This window comes from Neoarius graeffei, chromosome 20, assembly GCF_027579695.1.
Source record: "Neoarius graeffei isolate fNeoGra1 chromosome 20, fNeoGra1.pri, whole genome shotgun sequence".
NCBI classification, from domain to species: Eukaryota; Metazoa; Chordata; class Actinopteri; order Siluriformes; family Ariidae; genus Neoarius; species Neoarius graeffei.
Window position 1 is genome coordinate 10,771,181 of NC_083588.1, and position 15,665 is coordinate 10,786,845.

Below are 15,665 nucleotides of genomic sequence, written 5' to 3' on the forward strand. Positions count from 1 at the left end.
GATCCTGAATTAATTATGTCGTTATCTCGGGATAACAAGGTGAATAAAAAAAAGGATTATATGAAGGGCCTCTCTCGGCTTCCGTAGTATTTGATTCAAACAGTTCACTTTTTTTTAAATGCAAACTATATATGTGGCTTTTTCATACGAGCCATTGAATAACATATTTCAAGAATATTAGCTGGCTTTTTTTCATGGTATATCAGATATATTCCACTCAGCTAGCATGATACTGAATGAGTCGAAGATGAGTAGCTGAATGGAATATATTGGATATACCATGAAAAAAAGCCATTATTATTATTATCCATACACACTCTCTTCATATTAGCATTCTCGAAGGCCAACGCTAGCTTACCGTGACCCGGTGCTGTTAGCGCGGCAGTCCAGTTACCTTCCAGTTGGTGTAGTGTTAGCGAAGGCCTTTCCTAGCTCGGTCAAGCCGAATATTATTATTATTATTTTCCTTGTGTAATTTATTTAGTTACTTTTAAAATCGACATCGACAACTACACACAACGGCGCGACCTGGCAGCCAAAATTCTCTCAAAATCTTCCACTTTTAACGTTCGTTTACAAATTGTCACAGTCGCTTGCGAATCCGGAAGTTTTCCGTCCCCGACGTGTGACGTCATGTTGTCTTGGCAACGTGCAATATTGTAACAATATTGCACGCCCATTCTCCAGTGGGTAGAGTGACGTAATACATGGAGGATAAGCGATATGACAAGAACAATATTGCACGCCATCAATAAACCCGCTAGAAGTGAACGGAACACATTTTTATTCCCTGGGAAAAGTGTCCTGTATGGATGATAATTCTCAGTCTGTCACTCGTGAGGAAATCGATGAACTGTTTTGATAAATTTGAGTACTTTTTGTTTGTGAATGTGTCGCTATCATAAAAATAAAACCACATGTTGGCTTGAAGATATGAAATTTATCTTCTCGTGTCGGAAAACTCGTATATTTCATCTGAAATAGATCACGGATCTGAGCGACACGTTTAAATAATACTGGCTCGCTTTTTTTTTGTGGTATATCAGATATATTCCATTCAGCTAGCGTGATATTGAACGAGTCGAAGACGAGGAGCTGAATGGAATATATCTGATAGACCACGGAAAAAAGACAGACAATATGATTATTTTCCATACACATTCCTTTTGGGTGTTTGACGCGTCTTTCTCTTTCAAAATTCTCTCAAAATCTTCCGTATTTAACAAAGCAAACTTGGCGGCCATGTTTGTTGACAAATTGTCCCAGTCGCTCGCGAGCACGGAAGTTTTATGTCTCCGACGTGCGACGTCATGTTGTCTTGACGACCGTGCAAGATCGTAAACCATATTCAACGTTCATTCTCCATTGGGTAGAGTGACGTAATGCACGTCGGAGAAGTGATACGCTAACAATATCGCATGCTGTCAAACCAAATGAATGAAACCCGCTAGAAGGGAATAGAACACACGTTTTTATTCATGGAAAAAGTGTCCTGGACGTATAATAAGTCCTGATATTTCAGTTCGATGATGTCACTCCCAGTGTTTTCCTGCTGACTAGACGCGTGTTGTCAAAATGGCGAAAATTAAAATTATTTTCATTAACTTGCATAATTTTTTTTTTGTGAATGTTTCCAGATAATATAAAGAACATTACACAGTGGTGCGAAGATTTATCTTCTCATGCTGAAAATATAGATTCACCACTCTAAAATAAACTCTATATCTTTGCTCAACCGTGTAATATATTCTATTCGTCTAATTCACGTCACTAGCTAACGAGTTGGCCAGACTTTATGACATAACGTTCGCTGAAATTTTTTTGCCTCAATTTCCAGGCAACTAAAACATGGAACAAGGCAACACGTTGGAGATTTCGCATACCTGTCGGACGAACTCATAAAGTCGCCATTTGTCTCGCCCTGTATTATACTCTCCCGTAGAATATACAGTACATCGCAAACATTTCAAGATCAACCGAAAGAAAATGAGAATTCATCACTTCGATATGCTCAGAGTTCTTCAAGGACAAACACAACGTTTTCATTTTTGAAACGAAACCACACTGCTGTTTCCGCGACAGTGGGGCAAAAAAGTATTTAGTCAGTCACCAATTGTGCAAGTTCTCCCACTTAAAAAGACGAGAGAAGCCTGTAATTTTCATCATAGGTACACTTCAACTATGAGAGACAAAATGAGAAAAAAAAATCCAGAAAATCACATTGTCTGATTTTTAAAGAATTTATTTGCAAATTATGGTGGAAAATAAGTATTTGGTCAATAACAAAAGTTCATCTCAATACTTTTTTATATACCCTTTGTTGTCAGTGACAGAGGTCAAACGTTTTCTGTAAGTCTTCACAAGGTTTTCACACACTGTTGCTGGTATTTTGGCCCATTCCTCCATGCAGATCTCCTCTAGAGCAGTGATGATTTGGGGCTGTCGCTGGGCAACACGGACTTTCAACTCCCTCCAAAGATTTTCTATGGGGTTGAGATCTGGAGACTGGCTAGGCCACTCCAGGACCTTGAAATGCTTCTTACGAAGCCACTCCTTCGTTGCCCGGGCGGTGTGTTTGGGATCATTGTCATGCTGAAAGACCCAGCCACGTTTCATCTTCAATGCCCTTGCTGATGGAAGGAGGTTTTCACTCAAAATATCACGATACATGGCCCCATTCATTCTTTCCTTTACACGGATCAGTCGTCCTGGTCCCTTTGCAGAAAAACAGCCCCAAAGCATGATGTTTCCACCCCCATGCTTCACAGTAGGTATGGTGTTCTTTGGATGCAACTCAGCATTCTTTCTCCTCCAAACACAAGTTGAGTTTTTACCAAAAAGTTCTATTTTGGTTTCATTGGGCCATATGACATTCTCCCAATCCTCTTCTGGATCATCCAAATGCTCTCTAGCAAACTTCAGATGAGCCTGGACATGTACTGGCTTAAGCAGGGGGACATGTCTGGCACTGCAGGATTTGAGTCCCTGGCGGCGTAGTGTGTTACTGATGGTAGCCTTTGTTACTTTGGTCCCAGCTCTCTGCAGGTCATTCACTAGGTCCCCCCATCTGGTTCTGGGATTTTTGCTCACCGTTCTTGTGATCATTTTGACCCCACAGGGTGAGATCTTGCGTGGAGCCCCAGATCGAGGGAGATTATCAGTGGTCTTGTATGTCTTCCATTTTCTCATGATTGCTCCCACAGTTGATTTCTTCACACCAAGCTGCTTACCTATTGCAGATTCAGTCTTCCCAGCCTGGTGCAGGGCTACAATTTTGTTTCTGGTGTCCTTTGACAGCTCTTTGGTCTTGGCCATAGTGGAGTTTGGAGTGTGACTGTTTGAGGTTGTGGACAGGTGTCTTTTATACTGATAATGAGTTCAAACAGGTGCCATTAATACAGGTAACGAGTGGAGGACAGAGGAGCCTCTTAAAGAAGAAGTTACAGGTCTGTGAGAGCCAGAAATCTTGCTTGTTTGTAGGTGACCAAATACTTATTTTACCGAGGAATTTACCAATTAATTCATTAAAAATCCTACAATGTGATTTCCTGGATTCTTTCCCCTCATTCTGTCTCTCATAGTTGAAGTGTACCTATGATGAAAATTACAGGCCTCTCTCATCTTTTTAAATGGGAGGACTTGCACAATTGGTGGCTGACTAAATACTTTTTTGCCCCACTGTATATGAAGCCTTCTTGTCGACAGCATTAAATCATCAAATCCGTTTGATTATTTTTATAAACAACCTCACTTTTTCCCCAAAGCTCCAAATGTGGACTTAACTGTAAGTTTCTACTCAAAGAAAGAAGCAGGAAACTGTTTATCGTTGGCTTGCCAGATATTGTTTGCGTCATTTTTTTAACGAGGTCAACGCTCCATAAAATCTCTAAATATTTGGATTTAAATGACGTTATCCTTTCCGTGAGGTCCAAAACCAATTTGATGACATTCGGAAACAGGTTTAAAGATTTTTATTGCCAGTATTATTGAATGTAAAAGGTAAATACAGACTTTTACTCGATAGATTTTTAATGTTGGTTGAAAGGTTTGGGTTTGCCACAAGGATGTAAATTATAACTCGTGAAATTCCAGCAATTTTGGTGAACTTTCTGAAAATCTTCACTTTATCATCTTTGTCGGACACTTGTTCTGCTACTTACCGATATTTTCACTCGGATTTGACAATCCACCAGGGAACTTCCACATATTCTTCGCCTGAAATAAACAATATTGTGTGAGAAAAGTTTTAAAAGTTGAAAGGGATTGTATTCCGAGCACAGAGTTATCCATTTATTTTAAATATCTTTCATGTTTTTGTTTTGTTGTTGTTGTTGTCATTGCAAACTTAGCAGATGCAACTCATTTATTTCAATGCATTCAACATAGAAATATTAACTTTATATTTTTGGAGTTTTAAGAACTTGTTCTACTGATGTGTATAAACATGTTTATTTCGTCATATTTAACACCAATCGAACAAAAAAAATGCTGCTAGTTATAAACTGTAATTTAGTTGTTACTTGAGTAGATGTTTCATTGACAATTTAATGCTTTGGGTCTTTTTTTTTTTAAGTTAAAGCTATGTAAATTTGTCCTTCCCTTCCTTGTTTGGCTGTTTGTTTGATTGTTTTTCTCTTATATGGAACAATAAAGAGTATTTTTGTGGGGAAATTCAATGTTACAGAGAAGTTTTTTTGTGTCTGAAATGTGAAGTAATTTCTGAGATAAACATCATCAGCTTCTGCAGGTTCTCTCCAAGAAGCGCAGAAGAACCCACCAGCAAATTTCCTTCGAAACTTGCATACATGTCAACCTATACGGAATGTCCGTATTTTATACGGATTTGATTCAATAAACATAGTATACGGGCGTATAAATAAAGTTATACGGATTCTTTAAAAAAAAACTTCAATATTTATTTAGAGCTATAATCAATTCCCACGATGATAAAAGGGTGCATAACATTTACAAACGTACTGTACACCACAGACAGCCAGTAAAGAGTCTTATGAAATCGCGCGTTATCTTGTGGTAGCGAGACTTCGTTCCACTTTTGATCATGCGCACACCGCATTGCGAAAATCCCGCCAACCATGAAGTCATAGACACCGGCTTCTGCGTAGAATCATACGTCATCCTCGCCTGAGAATAAAGATGCCTCATTCATGTGCTGCGTTTAACTGTACCAACAGGTTTACCGTCCAAACGAGATCACATGGGATTACCTTTCACAGGTGAGACTGGAAAAATACTTTTCATTGTATTTGGTCATTATAACATAATTTTACGAACAGATTTTCCTGACTTTGTGGCTAATATGAAGTCTCGCGCATAATAGCCGCTCGGTGAAACCTGTCTCCAAACAACGAAGTATTTCCTTCGTAACTACGCTGATAACACTGTGTTTTTGTCAAACATTGGAGCTTTGTATTCATTCTGAAGGTTTATTTGTTATTAATATTGAATAAAAAGTAACTGGGACATATCATTGTTAATTATCATTCAAATTTTAGGTAAATTATTTTAATTTGCATCTTATACGGATTTTATAAGGGAAATACGGATTTTGGAGGTTGGTTATACAGGTTTGATTGACCAAAGGTTGACATGTATGAACTTGGGATTTGATTTTTTTCTTTTCATTGGTTTTGATGGCTCAAAATGTTAACTGTTTATTATTTTGGTACTTTGAAACACCATCGCTCGTAAATTCCGCTCACCGGCCATTTTATCAGGCACACCCATCCACCTGCTGTTTTATTTGACGCGGTTCTCTAATCAGCCGATCCCTTGATGCATCAAATCACGTGGATACAAATCAAGAGCTTCAGTTGATGTTCACAATATTCAACAAGCGTTGCCGAGCAAAAGAAACCTCGCCCGCCAGCACTTATTTTATACCTATACGTTGACAATGGTAATATTTCTCAATCATCAGCTGCCAGGTAAAAGTCCAGTGAAAATTCATGATCTTGAGTTTGACATTTCAAAGTCATTCAAGGTCAAAGATCATGGTGCTAAATGAAAGCCCATATGGCACTTCCTATAAGTTGATAAAAACCATCAACCGTTTTCAAGTTACAGCCCTCTGAAAATCCGTGACCTTGAGTTTGACCTTTCAAGGTCCCTCAAGGTCAAAGATCATGGTGCCAAATGAAAGGCCATATGGGAGTTCCTATACGCTCATAATAGTAAACATTTGTCTGTCGGAAACCGTTTTTCAGTTATAATGGAAAATATGTTATTTTGACCAAAAGGTCAACCTTTCTGGTGACCTTGACCCGATTTCCTCTAAAATTTAATCACGTAATCTACGGACAATTGCCCACCTACCCTGAAAATCTGAAGTCAAATCGGTGCAACCGTCTAGATGCTAGATCATTAACAGACAGACAAACAAACAAGGTCAAAGGTCATGGTGCCAAATGAAAGCCCATATATGACTTCCTATATGTTGATAATAATAAACATCTCTCTGATCGTTTAGCAATGACCTTGACCCCCCCCTTGACATTTGACCCCCAACCGTGAAGAAAACTATGAGACATATCCCATCATGTCACATATCAATGGAAGCAGAATTGAAAGATGAACATTTTGGAATTGGTTTGAAGTAACTACGATGAATATGAAGGAAGATATCGTGAAAAAAATATATATTTTGACCTTGACCAGGTGACCCTCAAAATGTTGGAGGTTCTATTTGAGACCAATGCCCATCTATCCTGAAAGCTTCATGAAGATTGGTCCAGCCGTTTTCCCGTAATGTTGCTCACAAAAAACAAACAAACAAACAAACAAACCCCATCGAAAACAATACTTCGCCCCCTGGCGGACTCCGTCCCGGGCGAGGTCAACATCTCAAAGTGTGACTTTCTTTCACTGTAGCATGGGTGTTGGTTTGAGCCAGATGGACTGGTGGTTTGAGTATTTCAGAAACTGCTGATCGCCTGGGGTTTTCACACACAACAGTCTCGAGGGTTTCTATAGAATAGTACAAAAAAACTTTTTCTGAGTGAGTGACAGTTCTGTGGGTGGAAACAAACGCCTTGTTGATAAGAGCGGTCAGAGGAAAATGGACAGATTGGTTCGAGCTGCCAGGAAGGACACAGTAATCTCATGTGTCATGCACTGGGAGGCTCCGGTTGAAATCAAGGATTCTCTGAGGTGACTGGTGTAATACTATTTTGTGACAGGCGCAGCCCTGAAGAATATAGTACTATGCCAGTCACCGAAGAGAATCCATAATTATTGGTACCTCTCTGTGTGTGGTATATTTGATTTATATCCCTCATCAAAAAATTCCAAACTACAGGGATGAGAATGAAAAATATTTTAAAAGTCTGAAAAAACCGGGGCGGGGCCCGGGGCCCATGGGACTAATGATTTTTGGCTTTTTTTTTTTTTTTACCCCAAAACCATTAATTTTATCAGCAAAAATTTGCAATGTATTTGGAAATAAATTCCCCTTCTTGGTGGACTCCCAGGTGAAAATGATTAATATGGTACAAGAGACTTGTTTTTAATCAATTCACATTTGATGATTTCAAAAAATCAATGCACCTTTTAATATAAACGAGCTCGACAGTATTATATTTCTGCATTTTAGCTATTCATGACTTTGAATACTCTAATCCTTTAAAATGAAGTGCAAACCAGAAAAAAGTTCTATCATATAATTCTCTTAAGCTTTCTTCTGATGTTCTCATGGTAGCAGGAGGTCTTGCATATTAAGCAGGCAACATTCAACATCACTCATCACTTCCCTTTCAACTGTTGTGTGGACTAACGAGGTTTTATCTGGACAGGATGTTGTGGAATGTAATACAGATACCATACGGTCAATTTGAAGATCGAGATGGTGAGTTTGAATTAAAGAACAGGCATGTACAATGGGCATTACATACTGGAAATTTTTTTTAAATCAAAAACTATAAGTTCATCTCGGCCTAAAAAATGTGGGCAGACGCTCCCGCGCGGCACATGCCAGCAATTCCCCCCCAATGAAATGAGCAATAAGTAGGAGAGTTATACATGCTATCATACCTAAAATTTTATCAGAAATATAGATATGATACTATGATTCTCCCCAAAATGCTACATTAGATAAGCTAACCCCATTTATAAAAGATACACACTTATATATGACATGTAATTGATATAGATTTTTTTGGGGCGCGCTCTCTCTGCCATGCCGATCCTGTAGGCTGCACTGACTCAACTAAACTGAAAACTCCGGTCCTCGAGAAAAGAGATAAAAGCCCGCCCACACTGAAAGCTGATTGGCTTATTTTGCTGAGTAACTCAATCAAGATGCTCTTTGTCTGGCATGCGCTACATGAACAGGCACACAGGCAGTGTTGCCAGATTGGGTAGTTTTAAGTGCATTTTGGCGGGTTTTGAACATATTTTGGGCTGGAAAACGTCAGCAGTATCTGGCAACACTGCACACAGTCTCCCTCGTGCACCCCCTCGCGCGCGCGCATTCTAAGATGCGTGATGCAGACCTTAATGTTGCGCGCGCACGCTCTTGCTCGCTTCTATCAATATGCAGGAGACTCCTGGAACTTCCGGGACACTTGGGATGTCTGCGTTATAAGGTGACCACAGATCGTTAATCATACCCCCCCCAAAAAAAAAAATTCTCAACGGATTTACATCGATCTCAAAAACGATCATTTTGGTCTGAAAAAGTCGGAAATCCGCCAACCAGCGGAAAATTCTCATCCTTGAAACTAAAAGCGTGAACTACAAAGAAATAGAAATAAACCTGAAAAAATCATACTGGAAGTCTAACTCTGCCTTACGAAGCGTGATCATGATACGTAACTCCAGTCAGGCGTATAGCTTGAAATTATGACGTATTCAGGATATACCACGACTGACTCACACTATATTATTTTTTTTTTAATCCCCCGCTGGCCGAAAGGCCCAAAGGGGGATTATGTCGTGGTGATTTCCGTCCGTCCTTCCCGGGAAGGGTACTCAGCTTCTGAAATCAATTCCTCTCACCATTTTTGGAGGATTTTCATGAAACTTGGCAGGATTCTTTGTCATATGTCGGTAACACGCATATTGCAATTTCGTTAAATTGGGTCACATTTTAGCAGAGTTACAGCCCTTGATTAACAAAATTATACTTTGACAATTTCACGAGCGTGTGTTTTCCTTCTGAAATCAGCTCCTCTCACAATCTGTGGAAGAATTTCACGAAACTTGGTAAAAGGCATCGGTACATGTCGGTAGTACGCATATTGTTATTTTGTTCAATTCGGTCGCATTTTACCAGAGTTACAGCCCTTGATTAACAACCTTGTACTTTCACAATTTCATGAAGGTGTGCTCGCTTTCTGACACCAACTCCTCTCACAATTTTTGGACGAATTTCTTGAAGTTTGGCAAAAGGCCTCGTTATATGACGGTAATACTCATCTTGTGATTTAATTTAGTTTGTGAAAATTTTACCAGAGAGTTTTGACCCTTGATTAAATAACTTGTACTTTGACAAGTTCATGAGCGTGTACGTTCTTCTGAAATCAACTCCTCTCAGTTTGTGGAGGAATTTCACCCAACTCGGCAAAAGGCTTTGTTCTATGACAGTTATACACATTTTGAAATTTCGTTTAATTTGGGCAAATTTTACCAGAGTTACACCCTTGATTATTAACAAACTTGTACTTTGGCGATTTCATCAAGGTGTGCTCGCTTTCTGAAATCAACTTCCCTCACAATTTTGATTAATTTTTATTATCCCCCGCTGGCCAAACGGCCCAAAGAGGGATTATGTCGTCACGATGTCCGTCCGTCCGTCCGTCCGTCCCAGGAAGGGTACTCACCTTCTGAAATCAACTCCTCTCACAATTTTTGGAGGAATTTCACAAAACTTGACAGGATTCTTTGTTATATGTCGGACATACGCATATTGCAATTTCGTTCAATTCAGTCGCATTTTACCAGAGCTATGGCCGAGTTTCCAGCGGGGGATACTGTGCTCTCAGAGCGCTCTTGTTCTTTTTGACATCATGAGATACATTGTTTAATCAAAGGTGGGACTGTTTTATGTCACGTGACGCATCCTTGGCCAATCCCTGCTGCACGGGAATTTTTTGATGAAGGATATAATAACTCGTAGTAACTCATGTAATCACTCTTTACAACCGTGGTGAGCAGAAAAGCATCTCTGCATGCAACAGAAAACAGAAGAACACATTGGGTTCCAGTCCTGCAACCAAGAACAGGGATCTTAGAATCAATAATAAGTTCCTATTAAAGTGGCCGGTGAGTGTATTTAGAATTAACTTACGTGAACTCCAGTAACTTAATATTTATGATTATTATTTATAGAAAATTTTTTCCCTGTTCTCACATTATGTACATACTGTATTAGGTTATGAAACTAGACCCTCACCCATGGTGTGTTAACAGGGAGGGTGAAAATCTCTCTCTCTCTCTCTGTCTCTCTCTCTCACACACACACACTATCATTAAGTATGCTCTCTGTAGTTCCTGTCACTGCGTAATGTTTTCCAGATTCTTCCATCCCTCTCTACTTGGCAAGATTCCCCCCCGATAAGTTCTCGTACATGTGTGTGTGTGTGTGTGTGTGTTCCTAAATACTGATTCTTATACAAACTAGATGTTCTGTGCCCATTTTTCAGGTAATGTTTAATGAAAAGAATGTGCTCTATGTTCTTTATGGTCAATATTCAACATTAGCTGAGTAATGTTTAATGAATAGGGGGAAAAAAAACTCCAGAGAGTCTGACTGATGGCGTGTGTGTGTGTGTGTTTTGGGAAGGGTGTTTCTTCAGGGGGAAGGGTCTGGGCATATTTTTCTATCTTAGTGATGACCGAATGTCCCCACAAGGAGAGTAATATCTGACAAGTAGAAGCTTGTGGGGACATTTGGCTGCCTTTATTTCTGACACAAAAGAAAAAAACCCAACCCTTTTCTTTGTAAAGTTTTAATCTTTAGGATGGAGGTGTAGCCATCATATTCACGATAAGTTTTCTTTCAAGTCTGGCGAAAAGGAAGTGTTTTGAAATTTGGAGGGAAAACTGGATGTTCGAAGGGGTTTGAAGAGGACTGTTCCATCCACCAGGGACAGTCCACCTCCACACCTGCAGGGGGAACGTCCTGTGAATGCTCAGAACATTTCTTCTCCACCACAAACTTTCTGTTCACGGATAATAAAAAGGACACATTTGAATCACGCGAAGTCTTGCCAACATATTTCATTAGTTCTGAGCCTGTGTTCCAGGACTGTCGTTCCTGTATTTGACTCTTTCGTGATTTTTATGACTCTTTGGATTTGTGCAACTTTCTGGTTGTTTTCTGGATTTCCATCTTTACTCTTTCACTGCTTTTTGACATTGAACTGATGTTGAATCGAATTTTGTAAAAAAACCTCATACATGTCCGTGAAGGTTCTCAGTCGTCCAGGTCATCATAAACCAGAGGTGCTAAAGAAGGCAACTGGACTTGCTCGAAATCCTTGAAGACGTTTCACCTCTCATCCGAAAGGCTTCTTCAGTTCTGTCTTACTAGTGGGGAGTTCCAGGTATTTATCCTCTAGTGAACCAAAAGCAACCCGAAGGTTGAGTTGTTGAGGTCGCATGGGTCGTTGACCCTCTCAGCCATCCTGTAGGTTGTTCGGGTCACTCAGTGCGTTTACATGCACTCGACTGAAATTCTCATCTCATCTCATCATCTCTAGCCGCTTTATCCTGTTCTACAGGGTCGCAGGCAAGCTGGAGCCTATCCCAGCTGACTACGGGCGAAAGGCGGGGTACACCCTGGACAAGTCGCCAGGTCATCACAGGGCTGACACATAGACACAGACAACCATTCACACTCACATTCACACCTACGGTCAATTTAGACTCACCAGTTAACCTAACCTGCATGTCTTTGGACTGTGGGGGAAACCGGAGCACCCGGAGGAAACCCACGCGGACACGGGAGAACATGCAAACTCCACACAGAAAGGCCCTCGCCGGCCCCGGGGCTCGAACCCAGGACCTTCTTGCTGTGAGGCGACAGCGCTAACCACTACACCACCGTGCCGCCCTCGACTGAAATTGAAGTTCTAAATGCCATGGAAACACCTTAGCTAGGCTGAAATTGAACCGAACTTGATTTCTCGTAATCGAGCTACACGACCTAGATTATGCGATTTTTGCTGAGCTACTTAGTGCATGTAAACCCTATCGTGCTACGTAGTCGAGCTACTTACTTCAGCACTGCCCCTTCTGGAAGTGACGAGTGACGAGACCACAAGCGGGAAACACGACAGCCTCGGTCGGCATGACAACAGTAGTAGCAAGCAGCAGAAGAGGTCAGGAGGAACAAATAAAGAAGAGAAAATGGCAAGCAGAAACGTGCACTTCTGGAGCAATGAGGAGACAGAGTTCATGCTCATTCAGCTTAAGGAGTTGAATATATTAAAATTCATTGGAAGGGAGAAAAACGCGCAATGGAGAACACGGAACTGATAACTTTGTTTACACTCTTGAATAGCTCTTCTTCATGACGACAACTGGAAGTGTACCAACACGATGGGGCATGTAGCGCCACCTGTGGCTCGGGTGCACAATGTACCTCACACAATAGCTCGATTTCCTTGTGTGCATGTAGGATTGGATTTCTCTGGCACCCCTGCTGGGACCCTTAGCTCAATTACCGACAGCAGCTCGATTTGGATGTGCATGTAAACGTACTGACTGGAGGCCGGGTGTGAACGGTGTTAGCAACCGAGAGAGTCGTTACGGTGATCTGCGGGTCGTTGGCTCTCTCTGTCGTCATATGAGTTGTTGACGTGAGCTGAGTCTTGGGCTACGTTTACATTACGTCGAATCAGCGGATCATCAGATTAACATTCTTAAAACGATTCGCGTTTACACTAAAACCGTTAGCCGTGCACACAGCAACGCCAATACGCGGATACGCTCGGCTCCGCAGGCATCCTGCGCTCCAAATCACTCCGCCCTGAACAGCGAGTGCCCTCTGGAGGGTGCGCACTCCGGCCCTGCGCAGCTCACACAGCGCGCGAGTGAAGTGCACAAGCCACGATTCGGGACTGAGCCGCTGTGTGTGTGATCCCAGCGCATATCACTTACTACTTGCAAGTGGAAGGATGGCAAGCCTAAAGACAATCATAACTACACAATGGGCAGTATTTGCATCAGTATTTGCAGTATTTTCATACTTTTATACTCTTTAATGAAAGGTGATACAAGGCGGAAGTCCGCGCCGTTTTTCAGCAGTCGCATCACATGACCAACGCCAGCGAATCAGGAAGGTGGATGTCACAGTGACGTTGTCCAATGAGACGCCAGCTATAGCTCAGCACAGCGTATCCGCGTATTTTGAATGTTTACACAGCACCGGAGCTGACACGATCTGGATTGAATACGTGGACGCTGGCGGATTCCCGTTTCCAGGCGTTTCAATGTAAACGGACAGTGCATCCGCGAAGAAAACGAGATAGATACGGTCTAGTGTAAACGTAGCCTTGGTGTGGACGTGTATTCAGTTTTCTGGGAAGTGTGCCGAGGACTGCATTGTAGGTGGCTGATAAGTGGCATCTCAGACCACCTCCTCTGTTCAGTGATGGTTGTTCCAGGTTGACGAAGATGGCTTCTTTTACTCCTCTTTCAAACCATCACTGAACAGAGTAGGTGGTCTGAGACCAGTGTTGTAGTCGAGTCACTGAACCTCGAGACCGAATCCAGTCTCGAGTCCCCAGAGTTCAAGTCCGAGTCAAATCCAAGTCATTAAAAAAAAAATTTCGAGTCAATCCACTATAGATCCGAGCCAAGTCTGAGAACAAGACTACAACCGCACCATTTGATGGTGGCTGTTTAGCGCCATTAATGTTAGTTTGCTCCTGAACATGACGTATGAACAGGTGAATGTGCTTCTCTTTGTCAGGGAGTGTGAAGTATTCTGTCAGAGATGGTTGGGAGACGGATGCAAGTCCAGAAGGTGTGTTTATTAATACAAGTGAAGACAGGTAAACAATCCAGAACAGCAGGCAAAATCGTAAAACGGTGAAACAGGAGATAGGTCGAGCGAGGCACAAACAGGCTATCGGAGACTCGGCAGAATCAAAGACGAGAAACAGGAAATCAGGGATCAGGAAACCAAACAAGGAAATAAGGCTCAGTAATGTATCAGCAATGCAACTCAATACTTCGCAAAGTAAGTGTGTTTTCACAGTTTTTATATAGGCGCACTGATTGCACCTTAATCCTGTGCAGGTGTGAGTCGTTTACGGTGCATGTGCGAGAGTCCGCTTGGTGCATGTGCTGTCCAGAGCGCACCCGAGAGTCTATCTGATGCACGTGCCAAGGTGTGCAGGTGTGAAACTCTTGCAGGAAATTAGTATAAAAATTAATGTAGACATAAATATCTTATGCCAAATTATGATGGCATGTTACAAAAAATACAGGAAAAATCCGAGTCCTCGTCTCCAATTTACGAGTCTGAATGCAGTTAATGCACGAGTCTGAGTCCAACTGCAAGTCAAAGTCCCTTCCCAAGCCATGTGGCGCATAGGGCGGCACCGATCTTCATTTCCGTAGCCCTCGGCCTCTCGCCTATTACATAGATAGGGTTACAGTGGGGGGCTAGTCCTCTGGCAACCACGAGAGTTTGACTCCCCACTCGCATCTGTATTGCAGCGTGCCTTGCCAGATGGCAGTAGGTACCATTTTTATGATGGTCTTTGGTATGACCCGACCGTGAGTAGAACTCGCGATCTCCCGATCGAGAGGCGGACACGCTAACCACTTGGCCAACTCGCGGTTCTCCAAATGCAAATCATCAATGCTCAAGTCCAAGTTGAGTCATGAGTCCTTAAAATTAGGGTATGAGTCAGACTCGAGTACTACAAGCCTGTCTGAGACAACACTTATCAGGCCCTGTCCACACGGCAACGGATGCAGGTGAATCCGATACAATTGCTTATCGTTTCGGCCTGTCGTCCACACGGCACCGGCGTTTTGGGTGCCCCACAACGCAATCTTTTGAGAACGGGTTCCAGAGTGGAAAGATCTGGCAACGTTGCCGTTGCGAAGTCGTCTGGATGAGTAGAACGGATTTGTTTACGATGACGTCACAACCACATGACTGTGAGTGCTTCACGCCGGGTAGAAGTGTAACGAACTCAATGCGAGTTGTCAACAAATCCTATAACTTGGTTCATGAAACGCGCTTACAAAATATTTTCACTGTGAATATTTATTGTGTAATGGTGCAAAGTGAGAGACAGAGAGAGAGAGAGAGAGTCAATCCCGCCAGCAAAAATAGGGAAAAAAAAGAGCGATCTCACCTCTTCAGATGTTGGTTTAAGTCCTACAATACATTCCTCAAAAAGGGCGTAGAAGAACAAATTAATCCATCAACGTGTAGCATTCAATTTATTCCGGACCATTAAAGACGCCGCCTTCTGCGTAGAATCATACGTCATCCTCGCCGCCATATTGGATGGGGCAAAGCGGAGAATAAAGATGCCTCATTCATGTGCTGCGTTTAACTGTACCAACAGGTTTACCGTCCAAACGAGATCACATGGGATTACCTTTCACAGGTGAGACTGGAAAAATACTTTTCATTGTATTTGGTCATTATAACGTAATTTTATGAACAGATTTTCCTGACT

General features: G+C 41.8%; 1 protein-coding gene across 3 annotated transcripts in view; it reads right to left on the reverse strand.

Moving 5' to 3' along the window:
* Positions 1 to 15,665, reverse strand: part of nudt6 (nudix (nucleoside diphosphate linked moiety X)-type motif 6) — a 44,894-nt gene that overhangs the window by 5,571 nt on the left and 23,658 nt on the right. For all 3 annotated transcript variants that reach the window (XM_060901222.1, XM_060901224.1, XM_060901223.1), the window contains one exon: positions 4,161 to 4,215. In XM_060901222.1, the coding sequence (XP_060757205.1) occupies positions 4,161 to 4,215 (55 nt within the window). The remainder of the gene's footprint in view (positions 1 to 4,160; positions 4,216 to 15,665) is intronic.